At 36.0% G+C, this 25,500-nt stretch overlaps 1 protein-coding gene across 2 annotated transcripts in view; it reads right to left on the reverse strand.

The window, feature by feature from the left end:
• The window catches only part of LOC136031395 (nuclear receptor coactivator 2-like), a 203,323-nt gene that overhangs the window by 137,258 nt on the left and 40,565 nt on the right, over positions 1-25,500 (reverse strand). For both annotated transcript variants that reach the window (XM_065710934.1, XM_065710935.1), the window contains exons 3-4: positions 22,654-22,778; positions 2,617-2,767 (exon numbers count right to left, since the gene is read on the reverse strand). In XM_065710934.1, the coding sequence (XP_065567006.1) occupies positions 2,617-2,767; positions 22,654-22,724 (222 nt within the window). In that variant the 5' untranslated portion in view covers positions 22,725-22,778. The remainder of the gene's footprint in view (positions 1-2,616; positions 2,768-22,653; positions 22,779-25,500) is intronic.

Raw genomic sequence — 25,500 nt, forward strand, 5'->3', positions numbered from 1 at the left:
GGGAGAGAGTTTAGTTGCTTTCCAATCACTTTCGACTATTAGAAAAGGCACCATTCCTTTCAATTTCCAATCGAATGAGCTCTCTTAAAATTTTCTAAAAGAGCAGATGGCCATGTCAAAAATTCTATTGGATGCACTTCGGAAAAATATGAGGTGGGGGGATATCCACCCTCCAATCACTTTGAGTCTTAAAAATAACACCAGAACTTCCGATTAAAAATCCAATGAGTCCCCTCATTTGCAAAAGGAGCAAATATTAACATAAGTAAGGCTGCCCTTTGCCCTCTCAAGACCAGAACACATTTTGCGCACCGTATATGAAATGGGTTGTCCCCTCCGCAATCCCTCGCTCTTTACACTAAAGTTTGACTCTTTGCCACAATTCTTATTTTTAAAACAATTAAAAACTTTAGCGTAAAGAGCGAGGGATTGCGGAAGGGACAACCCATTTCATATATGGAGTAATTTCTGTTCGTTTTAAGTTTTAATGTCGCTCCTTACTTTCAGTTAAAAAAAACTAGTTTTTTTATGTAATAGCAGACATAAGACTGAACCCTGTGGAACTCGACAAGTAATTGGATAACATTTACTCTAATATCACTCTTAAAAACCTTCGACTCAAATAAGTTTCAAACCATTTAAAACAATCATCCTTTATTCCTAGGCAACGTGAACTTTTCAATAAATTGCTAAAATCTACCGTATCAAAAGTTTTTTTAAATCTATAAAAATCGACATACAAAAATTCATTTTATCTATATCACTATTTACAGTATCGAACAGGATACTGTTTATATATGATACATGTATTATACATGATTTATATATGATATATGATACAGCATCGAACAGGATCCTGTTTATATATGATACATGTGTTATACATGATTTATATATTATATATGATACAGTATCGAACAGGACCTGTGTCCTGGAGGACACAGGTCCTCCAGGACACGCAGAGTTGAATGAGCTGTCCTGAAACCAAATTTCATCTCTGATAAAAATCCACATTTCATTAACTACTCATAAAATCTTTTATGCATTGCTTTTTCATAAATTTTTGACAAAAGTAGACTGGAGACGATATGGGTCTCCAGTCTAAGATGTCAGTAAGCAATCCTGCTTTTGGCACTGAAATAACTTTAGCGATTCTGAACTGAACTTCAAAATTTTTTCAACTTATTTTCATATCTTAAAAAGACATTGCTTATACTTAATAGGTAAGAAATTTGGTAATGATGTTTTTCTAACAACAATTTCTACTAAGCTTCAAACCTTTGGTTTCCTTTTCTAAGGTTTTTGAATTTCTGTAATCCCTTGTTAAAATATATACAAATATCTTTGCAATTACCAGTTTTTTCCTATTTACTCAATTTAATGCCTTTTCATATTGACGGTCATTCAAAGATATTTGATTATTACAGCAAGTCCGATTCCTAACAAACGATTTCTACTAAGCTTCAAACTTCTGATTTTCTTTTTTGCGGTTTTTGAATTGTTGTAATCCCCTGTCAAAACATATATGCAAATATTTTTGCAATTACCAGTTTTTTGCTCTTTAAACAATTTAAGATAAACTTCTCCATACATGAAAATCTTCAATTTTTACACACAACTTTGACAAGTATGGCAACGTCATTGCAATACTGATGTATATAAAAATGAAGTCACTCACATAACTTTTTTTTTTTTTAATTAAGACTCTTGACGAATTTTCTCAAACTTCTGACCTATCTAGATCGTTTTCTTAGGCCAGAATATCCCAAGGCTGCCAAATTTGACGAATAAATACGGAGCAAATATACAGAAAATATACATACACACATAAATAAATACACAAATAAATTTTCTGACCTGGGCAATGATAGCCTTCACTTCCACCAGGCAATATTTTGAGCAGCACTAGCCATCGCCCCTCACAAATGGCTATTAGGAAACAAGGCCCTCATTTCACTTGGATTGCAAGGAAAATTCCTGATTTTTTTTTACCAAGTTATTTGTAGGGAGGGAGGGAGTGCCATGGGTTTCAATGTACTTTACTTACGGCAGTTCTTCAGGAACAAATTACCGTTATAATTCGAGGCACCATTATACCATTTAGCAAATAACTACACATATCCAAGAATTTAGGGGATATATCAGAGAATTTTCTGGGGTGGAGTTTCTAAATAAAAAAAGAGCAAATATTACATTATACGATGAATCCATCCTGAAACAAGCATAAATTCCACGAACAAGTCTAGTGTTTCCCTCTTTCTCAAACTACTATGAAAGCAATAGTGCCGTTTGCATTTTACGAAGAAGAAGACAAATTTTGAAGTTTTCTTTTTTTTTATTATAAGATGTAAAAAAAAATCCAAATACTACTCAAACTACCAGGATGGAATTTTATTTTCTTGTTTATATCAATATAACACCGAAAGTAGATTAGATTTTTTTTGACAAATTTGACGAAAAATTTCATCAATGATTTCTCCTTTTAAATCCTTGTCATTTATGGTATAGAAAGTCAAATGAACAAGTAAGATTTTCAGTATAAGCAATATTTATTTTTGGGAGGAAATACCTCCAAGTTGAGGGAGCTCTCTCCTCTTATCTACAGTGAACTCATACCTGATTAACAGTTTCTTGAAGTATAGCACATTTATCAGGCTTCACAGACATGGAGCTCATGTCAGAAATACTGGCGGATATGAGTTCAGCCAGCTCCTCAATATAAACGTTTTCTTGCTCTCGTCTTCGTTTTTCATTAATACACTTCGTTCTGAAAAAAAAATTATCGATCTTAAATGAGTTAGATCACTAAAACAGTAATATGATGCCTGAATCAGCTCGAATGGGTCACTCGTTTAGTTTATTCAAGAATCTACTATCTCTACTACTAACTCAAAGATCTATCTATTTTATTATTATTATGTATTTTCCCTTTTTTGCTGTGATACTATAACCTTCCCCTCTATTTTCTTTTTTCTTCTCTTTGGATTAATGATTAAATGAATCGTGTGTCTTCCCCCTCCTTTGCAGGCCAAGAAGCCTTTGTGGGGATTATTACTACGACTGACAGCTCACTGCAGTACTAAGCCGCCTGTAGCCATCACACCAATGCACGCTCCTCTTCCGTCCCAATGTATTCATTTCTCTAGAAAACATCTTACAAATTCGCCACCATCTTTCAGAGCGCCCACTTTTCAGAACCATAATTGACCACTGTCATCACTGTAGCATCCACTTACAATATTCTAATCTCAGTTCGTAGACTTATCTTCCTGTTCTTCCAAAGATTTCCAATTGTTCATGAATGTGTTTATTAGCATGAGAGAATTATTTAGGGGTGATGGACCTGGGTTTTGGTGAACTTTTTTTTTGTTTATTCAATTAAACATAGTCTTCATTTTTAACAGATTCCCATTTATACACTAAACGTTGAGAGGTGAGTGACCCAAGGTTTCAAATTCTACTTCTAACATCTCCAATGCTAGTACTGTATAGTTACTGTATGTTTAATCCAATGTGAATAAAGAATATCTTAGCTTCTACACAAAAATTATAAGAAATCGGATGCTTGACCGCATATGTGTCAGAGTTCAGAAAACCACGCCCACCATTTCCCCAAACCCATCCCATCAAAATTTTGAGAAAGCCACTTTGTTCAACGTAACTGAAAGGACCAGAAATTATGTCTCTGAGGATGACAAACCCCCCCCCCCACAGACCTCAAGGCAAGGGTTCAAAGTTATGCCCTGGGGGCAAAATAAGGTGTATACAGAGAGGATGATACTATAAATTTCGGAGGGGGCTCGTTGGAATGGTAATCAGAAGTTCTAGTGTCCTTTTTAAGATTCAGAGTGATCAGAGGGTGAATAACTCCCCCCTCCAAACCTTGTATTTTCCCGAAATCCATCTTACAGAAATTTTTAGATGGCCATTTGTAGTCGTAAAAACTTCGAAAAAGGCTCATTTGATTGGAAATTTAAAGGACTAGTGCCCTTTTTGTTAGTCAACAGTGATTGGAGAGGAACAAGTATATTTAATCCAATGCGAATAAAGAATATTTTAGCTTCTACACAAAAATTATAAGCAATCAGATGCCTGACCGCATATGTGTCAGTTCAGAAAAAAAAAATGCGATCCATTGGCAATTGTTACAAATATGTTTCAATATTAGCAAATAAAGGTACTTTACTAATTACAACCCATAGGCACTATATTACTAGAATTTCAATGTAGGTGATATTATACCAAGAAACTCGAGATGATTTAGAACGTGAGATGAATGTACACGTTCATTTATATGAGTATTCAGTAGGTCTTCAAATGCTTTCTTTTTTAATGCCTCTTCATAAGGTTCACTCTGCCCACAAAGAGGAGACGCAGGGAAATTGCTTAAAATAGCAACATTTGGTGTCTAATAATAATATTTGCGAAAACCTACAACACAAAAGGTCTTTCTTACAGTTTGTCATTCTTTGACTTTGCCATTCTTACAAGAATGGCAAAGTCTTGACATTAAATAACAAGTCAAACGAATTTATTTTCCTGAAAGTGCTTTTGTACTTTGTCTTCGAGCCGGCTCAAACAAGTTTTTGGGGCAGGTATCTGGCAAAACCGACATTAAACACGAGTTTGAACTAAAAAATTTAAGTACAAATTTTTTAAAATAATATTTTTGATTGGAAAAGAAATAAAAGTTAGTAAAACACCATTATTTGCTGACACTTTACTCATTTTACTCTATGCATCATACTTTTAAAACAACTTAGCATTGATATTAGTTGAGAGATTGTTGTTTTTCGTTTTTTTTTTTTTACATTTTGATTCCATTTCACTATCTTATTGCACGTAAATTTTGATTATACTTTTAAATTAACTTAGCATTGAAGAGCAACACTAGTTGAGAGATTGTGTTTTTTCGGGTTTTTTTTTCATTTCACATAATTTTTGTTGTTGTAAAAAAAAAATATAACTGAAGTATAAAAGCAAGAAAATCAGCTAATGCAAAAATTGAAAGTTTCTGTAACTTCTTCTTTAGGGAGTGGCAGGTTCCCTCTTGGTAATTTCTATCCTTCTTATGTTTAAACGCCACATATTACTTTTATCGGTTATCTTTTTTTTTACGATTAAGTCAAAACGTGAACGAATAAAAAAATTTACTTATTTTTTTCTTTTAATGAGTGACGAGCAACCATAAAGCATCCACATTCGTTGGTTGCTGGTCCGTACCTGTTGGACCTTGTTTTCCTACTAGACGTCTCCAACGCTACAAGAAGTTTTATTTTGTAAATTCCTGCATAGACATGCTCAAAGAGGTTGTCTTTATCATCAGATTCAGCAATAACAACCAACATAAATTTTAGTCATTAAATTGATCCAGGTTACCATTTGAACACTACTCTTGCCAAAGGGCTGGCTTCAGGTCAGACGAATTTCTGCCAAATTCATTATTTAATACAGTCAAAGCATTAGCTTTAATTCGTTAAAACTTCATTGCTTAAGTTGATAGCAGATGTTGTATATAAAGATTCACGAGTAAATCGGCGCGGGTTTAGGAAACGAAGAGGATAAACTGACCAAATATTAACGCTTTGACTAAAAATTGGGAAGTGCCCGAATGTTCAGGCCTCTTTTGTGCTGCCTTACACAGATTATGAGCTGTCTTTTAATCCACCATTTAGAACAGGTTTTGTTCTTATATGGCAGAGGCTACCAGGTAAGTATGAAAAGCGATTATTGCTCAGTGAAAAAAAGAAAAAAAACTAGGAGCAAGGTTAGCAGTTAGTTCGGTGATAAGAGCTAAGCTAGGTAGTGTTTTATGGATTATTGATGAATTATCCTAAAGAACACGGCAGAGGCTATGTGAAAACATGACATTGAATGGAAGGGTGACACTCTCCTAAATGTAGCTTATGAATATGATTCGAGTGTCCTAAGGGCAAGAAGGCTAAGTCACTTGAATTAAGAGTAAAGGGGTTTTTTATTAATTAAGAAGAGGTGAAGTTTCGTACCCAGAAAACTGGCCAAGAAGATGACTTTACTCGCTTAGACCAAACTATTAGAAAGAGGGATGCCGCGAAGACGCAAAAAATTAAAGGGTCCAAGGTATAGAGTTTTTCCTTTCGCAGTGGACCAAGTTTGGAAGAACAGGAAGAAAAGTCATATAACTAAAACTGAAATGCTAGGAGCCGCGATAATGACAATTAATAAGGCTGGTTCTGAAACATGAATGCTTCGAAAATTTGAGGAATATAGCCATATCTTCTCACAAGAATTTCGTAAGGCTTGTTTTTGGTACTCACTTTAGCGATTGTATTACAAATACTGCAGCACAAAAGAGTCATTCAGTCCAACTCTCTTGGTCTGTCAGTAAAGAAAGGTTAAGATGATCAATTCCAATTTTACTGATTAATGATGATACGTTGCCAAAAATTTTACTTTTCGGCACCTCAGCCAGGGTTACCAAAGGTTTCCTGTCTAACCTGTCAGATATTGCGCGAGAATTTTGTTATTGGGCTTGCTGGCCTGTCGATGTGTGTTAAGATCTTTAACTGCAGTTAACCGTGATGAAGCTTTAGTTCGCCTCAAGTGTTTTACCCTCCACAATCTATTGCAATATTCAGCTGCTCTGAGTACTTGCCCTGGAGCTCTGATTCTACTGTGGTGGACTTTTTACAGCCACTATTGAAATGTAGAGCAAATTAACATGCAAAGAATGATGGAAACTTAATAAGAGTTGATGAATCTCAGCCTTCATACTACATATTCCATATTCATATTGCAATACACAGCTGTGTTCACGTCCAATGGGAAAGGATAATTGCTAAGGACACGTTTGCCTTTTGAATTTCCACAGATTTCAAAGCAGAATTTTTAATTAAAACACATCACTCAATGAATCTCCCTTCCTTTGGGGCCATAAGTGGTAGTCCTAAAATTTGATAAAAGTTATAAATTCAAAATTTATCAGTAGCAGTCAGCCAAGAAAATGAATTTCCTATTTTGTTGAATGAATTAAATGCATATCCACTTTAGTAACAGACAAAAGGTACTGTTGAAAACAACAGGTGAAGCTACAAATTGGTTAAGCCGTATCTTCTTTATGACCTTTTCAAGCCAAGCTAGCTGAGTCCATTGTCGTTGACAACAACTTTTTGATTGACGGATTTGACTTTCCCTGACAAAATTTATTTTAGATGCATCTAATTCGCCTTAAAAAAAAGAAAAAAAAAAAAAAAAACAAACAAAGGAATCCAAAGCTGCCAGGAAAAATAAAAAGGTACTCAGTCGAATTCGCCAGAAAAAGCCCCAATTAAGACACAGCGTATATTTGCTTGAAATAAAAGAAGTAAAGATCAATCACTACTCCTTTCTTCAAGATGTATATCCCTCTTTTGGTCGCAGAGATAATTACGTCCCGAAGAGACTAGTTGGGGCAGGCTGGAGGAATAGCGTGTGAACGTACAAAGTCAAAAGACTGGTGTACAAGTTGCTTATATCCATCAAAGCGGTGACAAACAAATTATCCATACGATCCCTGACTTATGTTTTTTTATGCTGGCCAACTCGTAAAACCTGCACTGGAGTGGAGTAGTGCACAAAAATAAACGGCAATAGGCTTCTTAGCCCAGACAAGCAGTGCTCATCTCCTTGTCATGTCCCTTCAGCCAGGAAGTGCAAAGGGGAGTTAGGAAGTGCAAAAAAAGGAAGCATAAACCTAGGCAGGCCATAGCAGGCCATTTTTCTTTTTATCCAAGACAAATATTTTGATATCATCATCCGCTGATTCTCCCTTACCCTGTCTTCTTTCGATTCAGTCTGGCTCTTTCCATGCACTAAATCAAACACTTCCAATAAGGGGTTTTTATTCTCAACTGTGCAATCTAGGGTAATGTCCAGGCATACACACATCAGTGATTTCATGGCTGGGTCATGATGGTTAAACTTTTGTTCATTTGCTTTAATAACTCTAATTAGCAATTCAAATAGGCAAGCTTGAACTGTTTTACTGCTTTAGTAGTAAGTTTGCAGTGATTTAGCCAAGCTTCTTTGTTTGGTCCAAAAGATATGCAGTAAAAATTACTATGGCTATTTGAGACATTCAGTACATTAAAAATATCCTGATTCTTCGTTAGACGTAGTTCAACAAAACATCTGAGCGTGATTCTAACACACACTGGCACATGCAATACACGAAGCAATACACGAAGCAGTCCATTGCGACTGTGGAAATATGAAATGCGTTAAGTGATATTTACCACAAAGTTAAGGAGAAGCAAAAAAAAATTTTGGAAAAATATGCCTCCATATCTCTTTAGAACTCCAATCGTACCTTTTTGGCCATCTTATGGTGGGACTTATGTGGCAATCTTCGTTGCTGTAGATGAGTCGTGCACTTCACGCTTTTTGGTCTACAAAACTAGTTGAAGTTTGGTTAGAACGCATTTTGAGTGGATTATAAAATCGAGAATATTTCACGAACGAAAGGGGATGCGTGCAGTCTAATTAAACCAATCGATTGGGACCCTGATTTTATGATAATCAGTATATAACAATTTTTGACGTATATTTCACATAACACCTTTCGTGTTTCCACAGCCGATTGTCATGATTCTATTGTATTTACCCTATGGAAAGTTGGGTACATGCCCCTTGCTTGATGTAAGAAACCGTATTAATTGCAAAAATACATCCTGACAAACAGTGGCCTTTTATTAATTTCAGAAAAGTGTACTTCTCAATTTTCATAGTGAAATTTATTTCCATAACAACTATAATGGTTAAAATTCACTTAACCTAGCCTTAGGCAAAGATAGGAATATCTAGAAAGTAAAGTTGTTTTTTTTAAGACGAAGTAAAATAGGTAAAAACTACGGCACTAGAGTTTCTGCTATACACTCTGGATGTCATATAAACTCTAATAAAGGAAGTCAGCACTGCCGGTAGAAATTGTAAACTTCACAGTCTCTACTGACAGTGCTGATCTCCATTTCTTAGCCCTTCAGCAAGGAAATGCGATAGGAAGTTGCGAGGGGAGCAGCCGTCCTTCACTTCCACGCAACCTTCATGTTTACCTTCCCCGGTTTTCTCCAGGCACCCACTTAGAGCTGTTTTGACTCTGTCTGAGCTTACAGAGTCACACCAATGACCTCAAAACCAAAAAGTTGGCGGCAGATGAGTCGAACCCCTGTCCTGAAGGAGATAGCAGTGCAAGTCTAGTGCGCTAGCCATTCGACTAGAGCGGCTGCTGTATTAGAGAAAGGACAGGTAAAGCAGTGAGGTAGCATTCCCTTGTTTATTTATTCAAAGAAAGAGCCCTAAAAGCAGCTCTCTTTCTTCATTATTTAAAGAATTTTTAGCAGATCAGTTCGTAAAAGGAGAATAGAAAGAGTAACCATGTAACCAGCTCCCTTAGCACACTCCCCTCAAAGTTTAGTATATGGGAAATTCAACAATTCACAATCTCTTGTAGGAAAATATAAACATTGTTTTGTTGCAATTACAGGGGGCGAAGTTTATGAAAGTTAAGGTTCCATTTCAATTTGCCCAAAAAGCGATTCCAAAGTAACAAAAGTAAGAAATAATGTTTTAGCCCGAACGACTAAAGTAATTGTTGCCCGAGATTGACGCTATGTTTAAACAAAAAAAAGAAATATGAATTAAACGACTGCCGGAAACCAGTTAAAATAATTAAATCCTGCCATATTTCGGTCATTTACTGTCACACTACAATCCCTATCGAAATCTTGCAGAAAAGGCAGGATTCAAATCATGTTGGCAACTTGAACCCATTTCGGTTCAAATGAACCCAGTTCGCAAAGCGTAGTCAGATCGAAAATAAATGGTAACTCCATGGAAGAGAGTAAAGACGAGAGGCCTAAATATAGTAAGATAGAAGAGAAATGAGGGAAGCTTAAAGCTGCGATAAAATGTTAGTGTTAATGGTAGAAGTGTAACCCTACGTTAGGAAGAAATCCGTCGTAATTAGCCTCGCCATTTCGTAAAAGAAAATAATAGTAAAAAACCGCAAAAAAAAAAGAAAAAGAAAATAACAGTAATTAAAACCGCGAAAGGAAAAAAAATGGTTAAAACAAACAAAAATTATATTCTACTTCCTAAACGTAGAAAAAAAAATTCTTCTCATTAGACTCGGTGATTGCGATAGATATCCTCCAACACTGTTATCTGCACCAGTGGCATCGATTCACGAAAATTCAGGAAGGAGGAATGTATTTTTTTCAAAATCTAGGGGAACAACTTTCGTTTTCTTCAACCTTTCCACTGAAAATGCAAAAAAAAACATTTTTCAATGAAGGGAAGAAGAATTTATTTTTCAAAATCTAGGAGAAGGGGCAAATTTATCATTTTCTTCAATTTCTTGCACTGAAAATACCAAAAGGCATTTTTCAAAATATAGGGAGGGGTAAAATATCTAGGAGGAATGTGACTCTTTTCAAATTCAAAGTTTTAAATTCAAGACCTAATTGAAAAACTGTTTATCCTGCCATCTATTTACATAATATTTACGCAATTAACCTTGATCAATGAATTGCTGTATTGGACAAGTTTGTTCTTCGTTTCTGTTTGATTAACCAAATAGAAATTATATAAAACTTGAAACTATATTTACAGATGAAAAATACATACAAAATACCGCAAATTGAAAATCTGAAAACAGTTAAGAAAAAAAAATAGAATTTGACGGAGCTTCATCTTATGATCCCAGGTATACGTTAATTAAATAATATTCTTGGGATGGTCTTAATAATTTTTGTATTTCATTTATAAAAGATTAGATAACAAGAGCTAAGAGCTCATATGGCACTTGTGACGAGGTCTGAAGAGCCAAGAGCCGAGAGCTCATATGGTATAAGCTCTAGCAAAATCCTATCCCAATCGATCCGATCACCCACTCGTAAGTTAAAAATACCTCAATTTTTTAATTTTTCCTCTCCCTTCAACCCCCCCTCCAGATGGTCGAATCGGGGAAAACGACTTTATCAAGTCAATTTGTGCAGCTCCCTGGCACGCCTAACAATTTTCATCGTCCTAGCACGTCCAGAAGCACCAAACTCGCCAAAGCACTGAACCCCAACCCCTAACTCCTCCAAAGAGAGCAGATCCATTCCGGTTATGTCAATCACGTATCTACGACATTTATAGGCGTTTTCCAAGATTTCCAGTTTTCCCCTATAACTCTCCCCAATGTCAACACATCTGGTCGGGATTTGAAATAAGAGCTCTGAGGCATGAGTTCCTTCTAAATTTCAAATTTCATTAAGATTCGGTCACCCGCTCTTAAGTTAAAATACCTCAATTTTTATAATTTTCCCGAATTAACAACCCCCAGCTCCCCCAAAGAGAACAGATCCATTCCAATTATGTCAATTTCGTATCTATAACTTGTGCTTATTCTTTCCATCAAGTTTCATCCCGATCTCTCAACTCTAAGCGTTTTCCAAGATTTCTGGCCCCCCTCCTCCAACCCTCTATGTCCCCAGATCCAATTCGAATTGGAAGTGGAGCATCTGAGACATAGGATTCTTTTAAATATCAAGTTTCATTAAGATCCGATCACCCGTTCGTGAGATACCTTGATTTTCACGTTTTCAAAGAATTCTGGTTTCCCCCTCCAACTCCCCCTAATGCTTCCGGATCTGGTCGGGATTTAAAATGAGAGTTCTAAAGCACAAGATCCTTCTAAATATCAGATTTCATTAAGATCTAATCACCCGTTCGTAAGTTACAAATACCTCATTTTTCTAATTTTTCTGAATTACTCCTCACCCCCCAACTCCACCAAAGAGAGCGGATCCGGTCCAGTTATGTCAGTCACATATCTTGGACTTGTACTTATTCTTCCCATCAAGCTTCATCCTGATCTCTCCGCTTTAAGAGTTTTCCAAGATTTCCGGTCTCCCTCCCCCCCCCAATGACACTGGTTCCGGTCGTGATTTAAAATAAGAAATCTGAGTTACGAGGTCCTTCTCAATATAAAATTTCATGAAGATCCAATCTCTCGTTCGTAAGTTAAAAATACCTAATTTTTTCTATTTTTTTAGAATCAACCCCCCCCCCCAACTCCCCCAAAGAGAGCAGATCCGTTCCTGTTATGTCAGTCACGTATCTAGGACTTGTGATAATCTTTCCCACCATTTTTCATCCCAATCCCTCCACTCTAAGCGTTTTACAAGATTTTAAGCTCCCTCAACTCCCCCCAGTGTCACTGGAGCCGGTCAAAATTTCAGATAAGAGCTTTGAGACACGATATCCTTCCAAACATCAAATTTCGTTAAGATCTGATCACTCATTCGTAAATTAAAAATAACTCATCTTTTTAATTTTTTAGAATTAACCCCCCCCCCAACTCCCCCAAAGAGAGCGGATCCCTTCCAGTTATGTTTATCACATATCTAGAACTTGTGCTTATTTTTCCCATCAAATTTCATCCCGATCCCTCCACTTTAAGCGTTTTCCAAGATTTTAGTTCCCCCCCAACTCCTACCAAAGTCACCAGGTCCGGTCGGGATTAAAAATAAGAGCTCTGAGACAAGATATCCTTCCAAACATCAAATTTCATTATGATCCGATCACTCTTTCGTAAGTGAAAATAACCCATTTTTTCTAATTTTTCAGAATTAACCACCATCCCCTCCCAACTCCCCCAAAGAGAGCGGACCCGTTCCGATTATATCAATCATGTATCTAGGACTTGAGCTCATTTTTCCCACCAAGTTTCATCTCGATCCATCCACTCTAAGCGTCTTCCAAGATTTTAGGTTCTTCCCCCCAACTCCCCCGAATGTCACAAGATCCGGTCGGGATTTAAAATAAGAGCTCTGAGACACGATATCTTTCCAAACATCAAATTTCATTAAGATCCGATCACCCATTCGTAAGTTAAAAATATATCTTTTTTCTCATTTTTCCGACTTAACCGCCCCCCCACCCAACTCTCCCCCCAGATGGTCGAATCGGGGAAATAACAATTTTCAATTTAATCTGGTCTAGCTCCTGATACACCTGCCAAATGTCGACGTCCTAGCTTACCTGGAAGTGCCTAAAGTAGCAAAACCTGGACAGACAGACCGACAGAATTTGCAATTGCTATATGTCACTTGGTAGATACCAAGTGCCACAAAAACAATATTTTACTGACAAATTTAATTTTTCTCAAAACAAATTTCTCATTTTCTAAAGTTATTTCAGGATAAAATTCTGAACTGACGAAGTTAAATAAAAGCCTATGGAATTTGTTTTTATTTTTTACATATTCATTGGCTTATTTGCTTTCCGTTATGTCCGTAAACCAACAATTGAAACGGGACGATTCCGATTCACTGATAATACTGATCGATAGATCGCACTTTTCCAAATCTACGTATATAGGAGAGTTGACTTAGAAATTATATACTGATGAATCGAAAAGACCACTCTCTATGGATAGTTATTTGTGCATTTAAGTACCCGGAACAGTTCTTGAATAGTATTTAAGAATTCGTAAGATAAAGATACCCCAATTTTCATGTTTTCCAAAAATTCCGGTTTCCCTCTTCAACTCCCCTCAATGTCACAGGATCTGGTCGGAATTTAAAATAAGAGCTCTAAAGCACAAGATCCTTCTAAATATCAAATTTCATTAAGATCTGATCATGCCCCCCCTCCCTAATAACGCTGGATCCGGTTGGGATTTAAAATAAGAGATCTGAGTTACGAGGTTCTTCTAAATTTGAAGTTTCATGAAGATCCTATCACTCCTTCGTAAGTTAAAAATACGTCATTTTTTCTAATTTTTCAGAATTAACCCTCTCCGCCCTAATTCCCCCAAAATAGAGCGGACCCGTTCCGATTATGTCAATCACGTATCTAAGACTTCTGCTTATTTTTCCCACAAGTTTCATCCCGGTCCCTCCACTCTAAGCGTTTTCCAAGATTTTAGGTTCCCCAATCCGGTCGGGATTTAAAATAGGAGCATTGAGACACGATATCATTCTAAATATCAAATTTCATCGAGATCCGATCACCCGTTCGTAAGTTAAAATATCTCATTTAGTTTTTCAGAATTAACCCTCCTCGCCCAACTACCCCAAAGAGAGCGAATCCGTTCCGGTTATGTCAGTCACGTATCTAGGACTTGTGCTTATTTTTCCCACCAAGTGTCATCCCGATCCCTTCACTCTAAGCGTTTTCCAAGATTTTAGGTCCCCCCCCAACTCCCCCCAATGTCACCAGATCCGGTTGGGATTTAAAATAAGAGCTCTAAGACACGATATCCTTCCAAACGTCAAATTTCATTAAGATCTCATCACCCGTTTGTAAGTTAAAAATACCTCATGTTTTCTACCTTTTCGGAATTAACCGGCCCTCCACTCCCCCCAGGTGGTGAAATCGGGAAGACGACTATTTCTAGTTAGTCTGGTCAGGTCCTTGATACGCCTGCCAAATTTCATTGTCCTAGCTTACCTGGAAGTGCCTAAAGTAGCAAAACCAGGACAGACCGACAGAATTTGCGATCGCTATATGTCATCTGGTTAATGCCAAGTGCCATAAAAATATGAAGTGCACAGCTATCAATTTGAAAATTTTGAGTGAGAAAAGCCAAGTGAATATCTTTCACTTCTTTGGAAAAAGTGAGGATGAAATAAATGATGAAAATAGTAACAACGGTGAGCTGATCAGAGAATTTGACTTATCAGAGCATCCACAGTCCTCGTCAGACAACATTACAAAGAACATTCAAGAAGGAGGCGAAAAGAAAAAACTCAAAATGTTCAAAATACCTGAAAATCAGATTTATTCTAGAGTCTGGCAATGAACTGGACCCAAGACTTCTTTGTGTTATTTATCTTGAAAGTTTATCTAATGATGCACTAAAACCGTCAAAACTTAAAATTCACATCTTAAAATTCAAATCTTAAAATTTAAAATCTTTAAATTTTAAAACTTAAAATCTTTAAAATTCAAATCTTAAAATTAAGTTGCAATCGAAACACCCAGATTTAGTTGATAAGCGACTTGAGTATTCTTGAAGAGCACATGTAAGAAAAAAAAACATACTCGATAGAAGAAGATTAATCAAACCTTGGATATTACAAGCCTGTGAAGCTGTTTTGGGAAAACAGGCTATCCAAAGAATGAAATTATATCCTATTTCTGCTAACACTTTTAAGCGCAGAACTGAAGAAATGCCTAAAGACGTTGAAAATCAAGTTACAAAAATCGTAAAAAATGCGAGTTTTATTCAATTCGACTTGGTGAATCTATAGACGTCAATTACTTGTCCTTTGTGTTGTAAGGGTAGAGTTTCGAAGAGAATTACAAGAAGAACTTCTTTGCTTGCTAAACCTGCAGGGCAGAACAACTTGCTTCGATATTTTTAAAGCACTTAATAGTTATTTCTTGAAGCACGAAATTGAATGGAGAAAATGTATTGGCATTTGTACAGACAGAGCTGCAAAAATGACTGGACATTGCTCAGGAGTTGTTGCAAGCGTGAAAAATTTTAGTCATCAAAACATTTTTTCTGCCCATTGTATTATACATCGTGAGCAGCTTGTGGTAAAAAAAAAATATCCCCAGAAATAAACAAAGCATTATTCAGAGCTATAAAAATTGCGAATGAAAGTAAACATAAAGCTCTCAATCATTGGATGTTTACGATGCTCTGCGAAGAAATAGCTTTCCAGTATGCTCACCTTTTTCTTCATACTGATGTATGATGGCTGTTGAGGGGCATAATACTGAGCCAACTATTCGTCTTAGCGAAGACTTTTTTTTTAAGTAAAATAATCAGAAATTTCAAAAACTCTTGTCTCATGATGGGTGAGTAGCCAAGCTGACATACTTGGCAGATATTTTGTCTCTGTTAAATGAACAACAAAACACATCTTTGCACGGACGTGTTTACATTACGAGGAAAAGTAGCTGCTTTTTGACAGAAAATATCAAAGTGGTCAACGCGGTTGGCAGATGGAGATCCACAAATGTTAATAAATATTGACGAATATATGGGAGAGAAGGATCTCAACCGTCAAGGCGTATCCAAGAGTATAACAGCACTTTCAGTAACTGATGTAACATTTTGATTTATGTTACACAAGGGAAGAAGATATTACAAACTTAAATATGTAGATAATAGACCCATTTGTATCTAGCTTCTAATATTGAAGAGAACAAATTAAGCTTAAAAAAAGACAGAAAGCCTCATTGATCTTTCTTGTGATAATAGTCTCAAATCAAAATCCAAGTCCTCTTTATCAAGAGCTCATTTTTGGGTATCTCTCATAAATGACTAGCCGTTACTGAGTGAGACAGCTATGGAAACTTTGATTCAAGTTCCAATTACATACTTTACGACAAAGCATCTTTATTTAAGACAGTAATTAAAACTCATTACTGCTATACGCTTGAAATAGATGCAGCTCTTCATCTTGCATTAACGTAATATATATGATATATATATATATATATATATATATATATATATATATATATATATATATATATATATATATATACATATATATATATATATATATATATATATATATATATATATATATATATATATATATATATATATATATATATAAACATATATATATATATATATATATATATATATATATATATATATATATATATATATATATATATATATATATATTACCTTTGTGTTTATATTCTTTTACTATATTAAACGTTTTCTGATTATCATGTACAGATGAATTTACATCACTTTTCTTTTCCAAATCCACATTAGTAGTCCACCAAATAAAAATCATACATTTAGTGGTCCATGCACTTCCTAAGGTTGGCGACCGCTGGTCGAAGCAACTTGCATAACTCACAGCCTTTTCCCGGGGGCTGAGAGGGGGTTTCAACCGCGGAGGCATAGTTATTTTGCTTTTGGACTACTTTGAACAAAATGCCAGTCTTATAATTTTGACCGGATACCTTTGGGGATAAAGGGGTGGGGCTGTTTTCCCTTGGATTACTTTTGAACCTTAAAAAAAAAAACTAGAAGTTTCAATTTCCCATGAATGAGTTCCCTTTAAAGTTAATACGACCACCCCTTCCACAAAAACCTTAGATGTTAACAATAGGCAGATTGCAAAAGTTAAAAACTTTACCCCAGGAGCGATGGGGGGGTTTTTTCAATCCCCTAAGTTATGGTTAATCGAATTTTGGACTATTTCCAACAAAATAACGATTTCAAAATTTTAATCAGATGCATCCGGGGAAAAATTGCACAAGGGGAGAGGGAAGGTTACCCTCTTATCACTATCGACTCGTAAAAACAGCAAAGGAAATTTCGATTTCCAATCGAATGAGCATCCTCCAGTTTATAAGACCATGTCTTCCATAAGAACTTTATATGTGAACGAGGGGTAACTAGCCTAGTTTATAACCCTATCCCCGAGGAGTGAAGGGGGGATTTCAGACCCGGAACCAGTTATTTGACACTGGCACGATTTTGAACAAAATGATTATCTCATAATTTCGATCCGATACATCTGGGGAAAAGAGTCAGTGGGGGGGGGCTAGTTGTCCTTCGATCCCTTCTGACTCTTAAAAAGGAACTAGAACTTTCAATTTTCAATCAAATCAGCTTCCTCCAAAGCTTATCTGACCACCACTTCAATAAAACCTGATATGCTCCTAAGACAAAAGTTACAAACCTTGTTCCGGCCTCTGGGGATTGTGTCAATCCCAAAGGCATTGTTACATGATCTTTGGATTATTTTGGACAAAATGGCTATCTCAAAAGTTGGATCGGATGCATTTGGGGAAAAGAGCCCGTGGAGGGACCTCTTTGCCCTCCGATCACTCTCGACTCTTTAATAGGGAAATAAAACTTCCAAACAAATGAACCTCCTCCAAAGTTTATACGGCCCCCTTTTCCATTAAAACTTTATGTGCCTCCGGGGCATAAATTACAATCCTTGCCCCACGGGTCTTGGGGTTTTATCAACCCAAAAGATATTTTTATATAATCTTTGGACTAAATTGAACACAACGACTACCTCAAATTTTCGGTCGGATGCAATTTGGGAAAAGGGGGCGTAAGGGGGTCTGTTGCCCTCTGATCACTTTTGACTCTTAAAATGGGGAATTAGAACTTCAATTTTCAATCAAATGAGCTTCCTCTAAATTTTATACGACCGTTCCCTTCCATAAAACCTCATATGTTCACGAGGAATAACTTAAAACCCTAGACCCTGGGCTTTGCGGGGCTGTGTCAACCCCAAAGGAATTGTTGTATAATATCTGGACTATTTTGAACAAAATGGCTATCTTAAAATCTTGGTGGAATCGACTCGGGGTAAAAGGGCGTGGGGAAGGGGCAAGTTGCCCTACGACCACTTTTGACTCTTAAAATGGAACTAGAACTTTCAATTTCTAATCAAAAAAAAACCCTCCGAGGTTTCTACAACCACCCCTTCCATAAAAACCTGATATGCCCCTGGGGCATAACTTACAACAATTGCCCCCAGGCTTAGGGGGGGGGGGTATGTCAACCCCATAGTTTTTGTTACATCATTTCTGATCCATTTTGGACAAAATAGCTATCTAAAAAATTCGATCGAATGCATTTGAAGAAAAGAGGGCAAGGTGGGAGGGGCTAGCTGCCCTCCGGTTCCTTTTGAATCTTAAAAAAGGAACTAGAACTTTCAATTTCCAATCGGATGAACCCCCTTCAAAGCTTATAGGATCATACTATTCATACGAAGTGCCTCTGAAAAAAAAATATATAATAAAAACAATGAAGCCTCATGGCCTTTACTACAGGCAACGCTATCTGATACCTTTCTTACGCAAACTGAAATTATCCCGGGTGCGCTCGCATTATTTCATAAAAGTAATTTGGATGTTAATCGACTATATTATTGGCATACAGAAAAAATTCAGTTTTCAGTTCTAATCACAGTCAGGTATTTTCACAGACGGAAGCATGAAATGCTGAAGCTTTTGGATTCATTGGCAATGAACTTTATGCATGGGTTATAAGATAAGAAAATAAAAACAGCGATTACAAGTCCGGATGGACTGGTCAGGAAAGAAAAATACCAATGGTTGTCAAAAATGTCGTCAGACATTTCAGAAACTGGGAGACATATGTCAGAAACTGAACAAACCTGCTCATTTTGTCGACACAACGATCGAAAAATCCAGGAGATAGGTTTACAGCAAAAGAGGAACTGACATAGTGATTTTGAACTGGGGCGTCCTGAAACTTAAGCCAACATACTTTTACAGGCGAGCTATTTTTTCAGATATTAAATCTATTTTTGATTATAATGAGTAAGAATTCGCAAATATGCTTGAGCTTGTAACCTCAAACGTGAAAATGATTATATATTTTTATCCATGGATTAAGAAATTTAACAGTATTAGAACAATCTAAACCTAGGCAAGTTTTATTCTCCCAATTGATTTTGTATTCTCTTATTACTTCTGTTGTGCTCCTTAGGTCAAAGTCCATCAAATGATCCATATAAATGGGGATAGGACGCAAGTCTACTTAAATCCTGAATTAATACTAAACCAGCCAATAACCTCATTTTATATCGTAAACACAGAAATGTTATTCTCGTGCATAGCACTTACTACTTTAAATGTATTTTTTTCGCATACCATACAAGGATAGGACACTACGCCATTTCCACTAATATTTCTAGCTGCGTTTCTAATTTCTTCCCTGAAACTCCACCAGCGATTTCACAAACTATTTCCCAAAAATTATTCCATCCATCTTCTACATTGTCAAATTTTAGACTTCCAGTTTACAGTTCAACTGTTCCTAGAAATTTTTTTCTAAAATTCTCATTCTAGAATCCACCGACGTCATAGCTCCCCAGAGGGTAATTACCTATATTTCGGCTCAAAATTAACCCTAGACTCTGCTACATGGTGATCTTTACTTTTAACATCCATAACAGCACTTGTACCGATCCTGTCAGTCCTCGGTTAACAATAATATTATCAATAAAGCTAGCTGTCTTACCATCATGTGAACACTATGTTAACTTATGGGTCATTTTATTACCAAATATTGTATTGGTTTTAACTAGATTATTATACCTGCATAAATTGCAGCAGTTCATAACAATTACTGTTTTCCTTTCCTACACCAAATTTACCTATGACAGGATACCATCTATCCAGAGGCGCCATTTGGGCCAAATCTTGGGGTGGGCATGGGGCATTTGACAGAACCTGAGACTTTTATTATGAATCTAACCTACTTTCAAAGTTTACAATGATTAATAGCAAATAGCGTAATTACCCCAAGGGTCGTCAGGTAATCACGCTCTTTGGCTAATAGGCGTGCAGTTAGTTCAAATCATTTGAACAGAATGGATTATGTTGGACATTATGGATAATTATGGCCGGAAAAGGGCCCTTTGTGGTGGAAGCTTGGGCCCCCTGTAAAATCTGGGGTAGGCATTTGCCCACCCCTGATCCCCCCCCCCAAATGGCGCCTCTGCATCTATCCCTATTTCTACCAACCTGGGTATCAATATAAAGATGCCATATTTCTACCTGGGACTCTGACTATCTTCCTGTAGTTGTGGGTAAAATTAATCTGAACCACTACGATCTCCATCAGTCGATTCTTCAGGGACATATACTACTATGACACATACCCTGCACTTCTTAATCTCTTTGAGTTAGAGGATAATAATGTACAACTATACTTATTTCTATGCAAGTTTCATCTTTTCGTGATGAAACTATTCTTTTGTTCCACTATATTTCGAAAGAGGGGTAGATTCATTTTACATCCCCGATTTTAAGATCCAAATCCCATCCCGCTAACCGAAATCAGGAAATATTCGCTGAGTAAATGTAAACAACACAAAAACGTGGATTCTCGTCCAATATTACAAAAACTTCAAGAGAGAAATCCTTTCCTTCCTACGTACAAGTATAACTCAAGAGTATGTTACGATCATCTGAATATTTGGCATATCCTGTCAAAAACCTCCTAACATTTTAGTTCCAGGGATGCCGTCAGGGAAATGGGATACAAGAAGACATTCAAGAGACCAAATAGAACCAAAGAGTAACCCAAAGAGAGCATTTCAAAATTGAAAGCGGAAGCATTGACAGTCACTCCAAGACTGTTTGTCCATTGATCATTGACTTTTGAATCCTACGTTAGGTCAACTCTCTTCAGCAAAGAAAAAAAGGTCTAATTTCACACGAAAAACTTTCCGATGTTTAATGTGAGGGACTTATTTGTATGATTAAGAATATTTATACAAATGGGTACGACCAAGGGAGGAAGAGATCGTCTGGACCAATCATTGGAGATCTCATGGGGGGTTACCTTGATAAGACACCATTTTTTCAGGATATTATTTAAGTATCGTTTGAAAAAATTTTCCAATTTAATGCTTATGCCGTGCCCTTTTTTCATAAATATTTCCCTCCCAGAGGGAGTTGGGGAAATCCATTGGCTTTTGTATGTTTTCGAAATATGATTCAGTCAAAAGTTATAAGCATTTGAAGTGTATACAAAATTACCTAGTTTACATTAGTAGGGTTAATCCAAATGTTCGTAGAGACCAGCAAAATATTAAATTATTGATCTACGCACATTTTGTTTAAAATCTTATACATGATTTTTCGATATATGTTTATCCTTTGTATTTCCTGTGGAATCCAACTATCCAACGTTGTCCAGGGTCTATTGTTCAAAATTCCAGAGCACATTTTAATAGGAGAGTTTCCAGAATTTAACTTCTAACTGGAGCACATTTCAACCAAAATTTCAGACAATCTTTAGATACATATTTATCCTTCATTTTTCATGCGGAATCCGAACATTCCACGTTGCATAGGGATTATCGCTGGAATCCTAGAGACCCTTTCCTTGGAGAGCTTCTGAAATTTTAATGACAATGAAATCCTTAGGAAAGGCTAAATGCTGTGAATCTACATAAAAATGAGGCATATTTCGTCAAAAGATTTTGTAGAGACAAGTTCCACACCCATTAGAAATACTCATATGCCGATTTCGGGCGTTTTAGACTGGCCGATTGGATGACTTAAACTTTTAAGATACTTGTGAAAAATAAATGCTCTGATCTGATAAATAGAGGCACACAAACATCTAATCCTTGGGAAATGAGGAGAGGTCAGTACATTTTTTCATGGAGAGTGCATTATTCATTTAGTCATAAAAAAAAAATCAAATTCACATTTTTGTTCCTTCCTATTTTGTGAAGAAATTGTCTGACCTACAAGAAAATCAGTATGATATAATATATATATTTTATATATATATATATATATATATATATATATATATATATATATATATATATATATATATATATATATATATATATATATATATATATATATATATATATATATATATATATATATATATATATATATATATATATATATATATATTACACCCTTAAGCATATAAGATCTTTTTATTTTTTTTATTTTAGGCCAGTTCTAGATTACTGTGCTTTAGTAAGAGTAAAATAAAACTTAATTATAATAGATGCTTCCCTTTTTTGTATGTCTCAAATTCTACACAAGAAAACGAGCTAAAAAGAATAGCATTTGACCAAAAAAAAGTCAGACAAAAAAGACTTAATCAACAGCAGGTTTTCCATATTCGAATCTTACAGTTGAGATAAAGGCTTAGTATCAGACTTCTTTCTCTTTTTTCCAGTAGGGGACGAAGACCCATTATTCATCGTCTTCCTGGTGCGACAATAACTTCATCTGAACTTCAACTGTCACAACAAAGCCTAGAAAAGAAAGGGGGAAGATTTACCAACTACTGCGACAGTCTGTTTCCCTTCATGTTACAAGATAATTGGAACCGCACATCCTACAAATTAAAAATACTCGACTCTGGTGAGGAAATTAAATTAAAAAAAACTAGTTTTTTAAACTGAAAGTAAGGAGCGATATTAAAACTTAAAACGGACAGAAATTACTCCGTATATGAAATGGGTTGTCCCCTCCGCAATCCCTCGCTCTTTACACTAAAGTTTTTAATTTTTTTAAAAGTAGAATTGTGGCAAAGAATCAAACTTTAGCGTAAAGAGCAAGGGATTGCGGAAGGGACAACCCATTTCATATACGGAGTAATTTCTGTCCGTTTTAAGTTTTAATATCGCTCCTTACTTTCAGTTTAAAAAACTAGTTTTTTTTATTTAATTTCTGAACGTTATTGAATTAATGCATTTTTGATTTTGGCTCTCCGCACATTAATTAGTAAAATGAAATTTGCATATTAATTTTTTTTTTTTTTGGCTAAACGGCTTTCTCTTAGTTTTGATCAGACGATTTTGAGAAATAAGGGGTGGGGAAGGAGGCCTAGCTGCCCTCCAATTTTTCGGTTACTTAAAAAGGCAACTAGAACTTTTAATTTTTAACGAAAGTTTTTATTAGTAAAAAATATACGTAACTTAAGAATTAACTTACGTAACAAACTTTTATACTCTTATATTTTTTATTATGTATATGAGGGGGTTTGTCCCCTCGTTAATACCTCGCCTTTTACACCAAATCTTAAGTTTTGTCCCAATTCTTTAAGAATGACCCCTGAATCAGAAAGACCGTGGAATAAATAGTTGAAATTACTAAAAACACTTAGCATAAAGAGCAAGGTATTTATCTCCTCCTAAATACCTCGCTCTTTATGCTAAAGTATTTTTAGTACCCCTCATATGCGTAATAATCTCTGTTAGTTTTAAGTTTTAATGCTACTCTTTACTTTCAGTTGAAAAACTTTTTCGTGTTTATATTTTCATTGTTTTTTTTTATAGTAATGCTAGAAAATCCCGCGCCCTTTTCATTGAATTTCTCTTCCCCCATGACGTGTTCCTCCAAGAGAAGATCCTCCCACATAGCCTCCTCCCCTCAACCCCACCCCAAACCAAAAAATCCCCCTTAAAACGTCTGTACACTTTCCAATAACCATTACTGTATGTAAACACTGGACAAAGTTTGTAAATTGCAGCCCCTCCCCCAGGGACTGTGGGGGAGTGAGTCATTCCAAAGACATAGTTAGTATGGTTTTCTACTATGCGGAACAAAATGGCTATCTCAAAATTTGGATCCGTTGACTTTGGAGAAAAAATGAGCGTGGGAGGGGGCCTAGGTGCCTTCCAATTTTTTTGGTCACTTAAAAATGGCACTAGAACTTTTCATTTCCGTTAGAATGAGCCCTCTTGCGAGATTCTAGGACCACTTGGTCGATACGATGACCCCTGGGGGGAAAAAAACAAACAAAAAAACAAATAAACACGCACCCGTGATCTGTCTTCTGGCAAAAAATACGAAATTCCACATTTTTGTAGATAGGAGCTTGAAATTTTTGCTAAAGGGTTGTCTTATACGCTGAACACGATGGTGTGATTTTCGTTAAGATTATATGACTTTTAGGGGGTGTTTCCCCTATTTTCCAAAATAAGGCACATTTTCTCAGGCTCGTAACTTTTGATGACAAAGATTAAATTTGATGAAACTTATATATCTAGAATCAGCATGGAAATCTTTTAGCATCAAAATTCCGTTTTTTAGAGTTTCGTTTACTATTGAGCCGGGTCGCTCCTTACTACAGTTCGTTACCACGAACTGTTTGATCAAGTCGTCGGCCTTCTGAGCCTCATAGACCATCTTGAAGACGCCTACTTTCTTACTTGTTTTAAGACTGTACAGTCAAAGCATTTAATTCACTTTTTACCTTAGATTTTCAGTGTGATATTTAATAAGCATTAACACAAGAAAATAAATTATTTGGTTACAAAATATTTTAGCCAATTTGAGTCAACGGATGCTAAAATCTAATTAGGTAATTTTAACATCTGCACTAACTAAACCTGACATATGCACAGAAATTTTCTTTCACGGGGGGGGGGGAATAAGAAAAAATATGATAATTTTAACAAGAGGTGACAAGAAACTAGAGAAAAATCAGGACTTCGGAGATGGGGCGGAGAACCCCCTTTACTTCACTGTCTGATCTTACCCTCGATCTTAATTTTGTATCTACGTCAAAGTAAAACACTTTGGCAAACACTATATAATCCTGTATATATATATTATTTTTTTGTAGCCAAATTTTTGTACATTAAAACAAACAACAAAAATATGTATTCTCTATGAATATTCTCAATGGGGCGTTCTATGAAGTTAGCTAATTCGGCCTCTGTATGCCTCAGTCAACCATCAATATTAATCTTTTTTAAACTTAAGCCACAATCATTTAATAATTAAGTAGCCTTGGCCATTACAAAAAGATTATACTGGGTATATACAAAAAACTATAACGGCTGTTTAGTAAGAGGTACAGGGGAGACACAGGACAGATCCCCGATAGTAGAATAGGGGACTTTTTCTAGGGAGGGACAAAAAAAAGATTTTCAGGTAACCATTTCTAAAATACTCCACCCTCCTCCCTCAGCGCATTTCACAATATATTTGTGTAACAGGTACAAACTGTTTATTTACTGCATATCG

The sequence above is a fragment of the Artemia franciscana genome, chromosome 9 (genome assembly GCF_032884065.1).
Source record: "Artemia franciscana chromosome 9, ASM3288406v1, whole genome shotgun sequence".
Classification (NCBI taxonomy): domain Eukaryota; kingdom Metazoa; phylum Arthropoda; class Branchiopoda; order Anostraca; family Artemiidae; genus Artemia; species Artemia franciscana.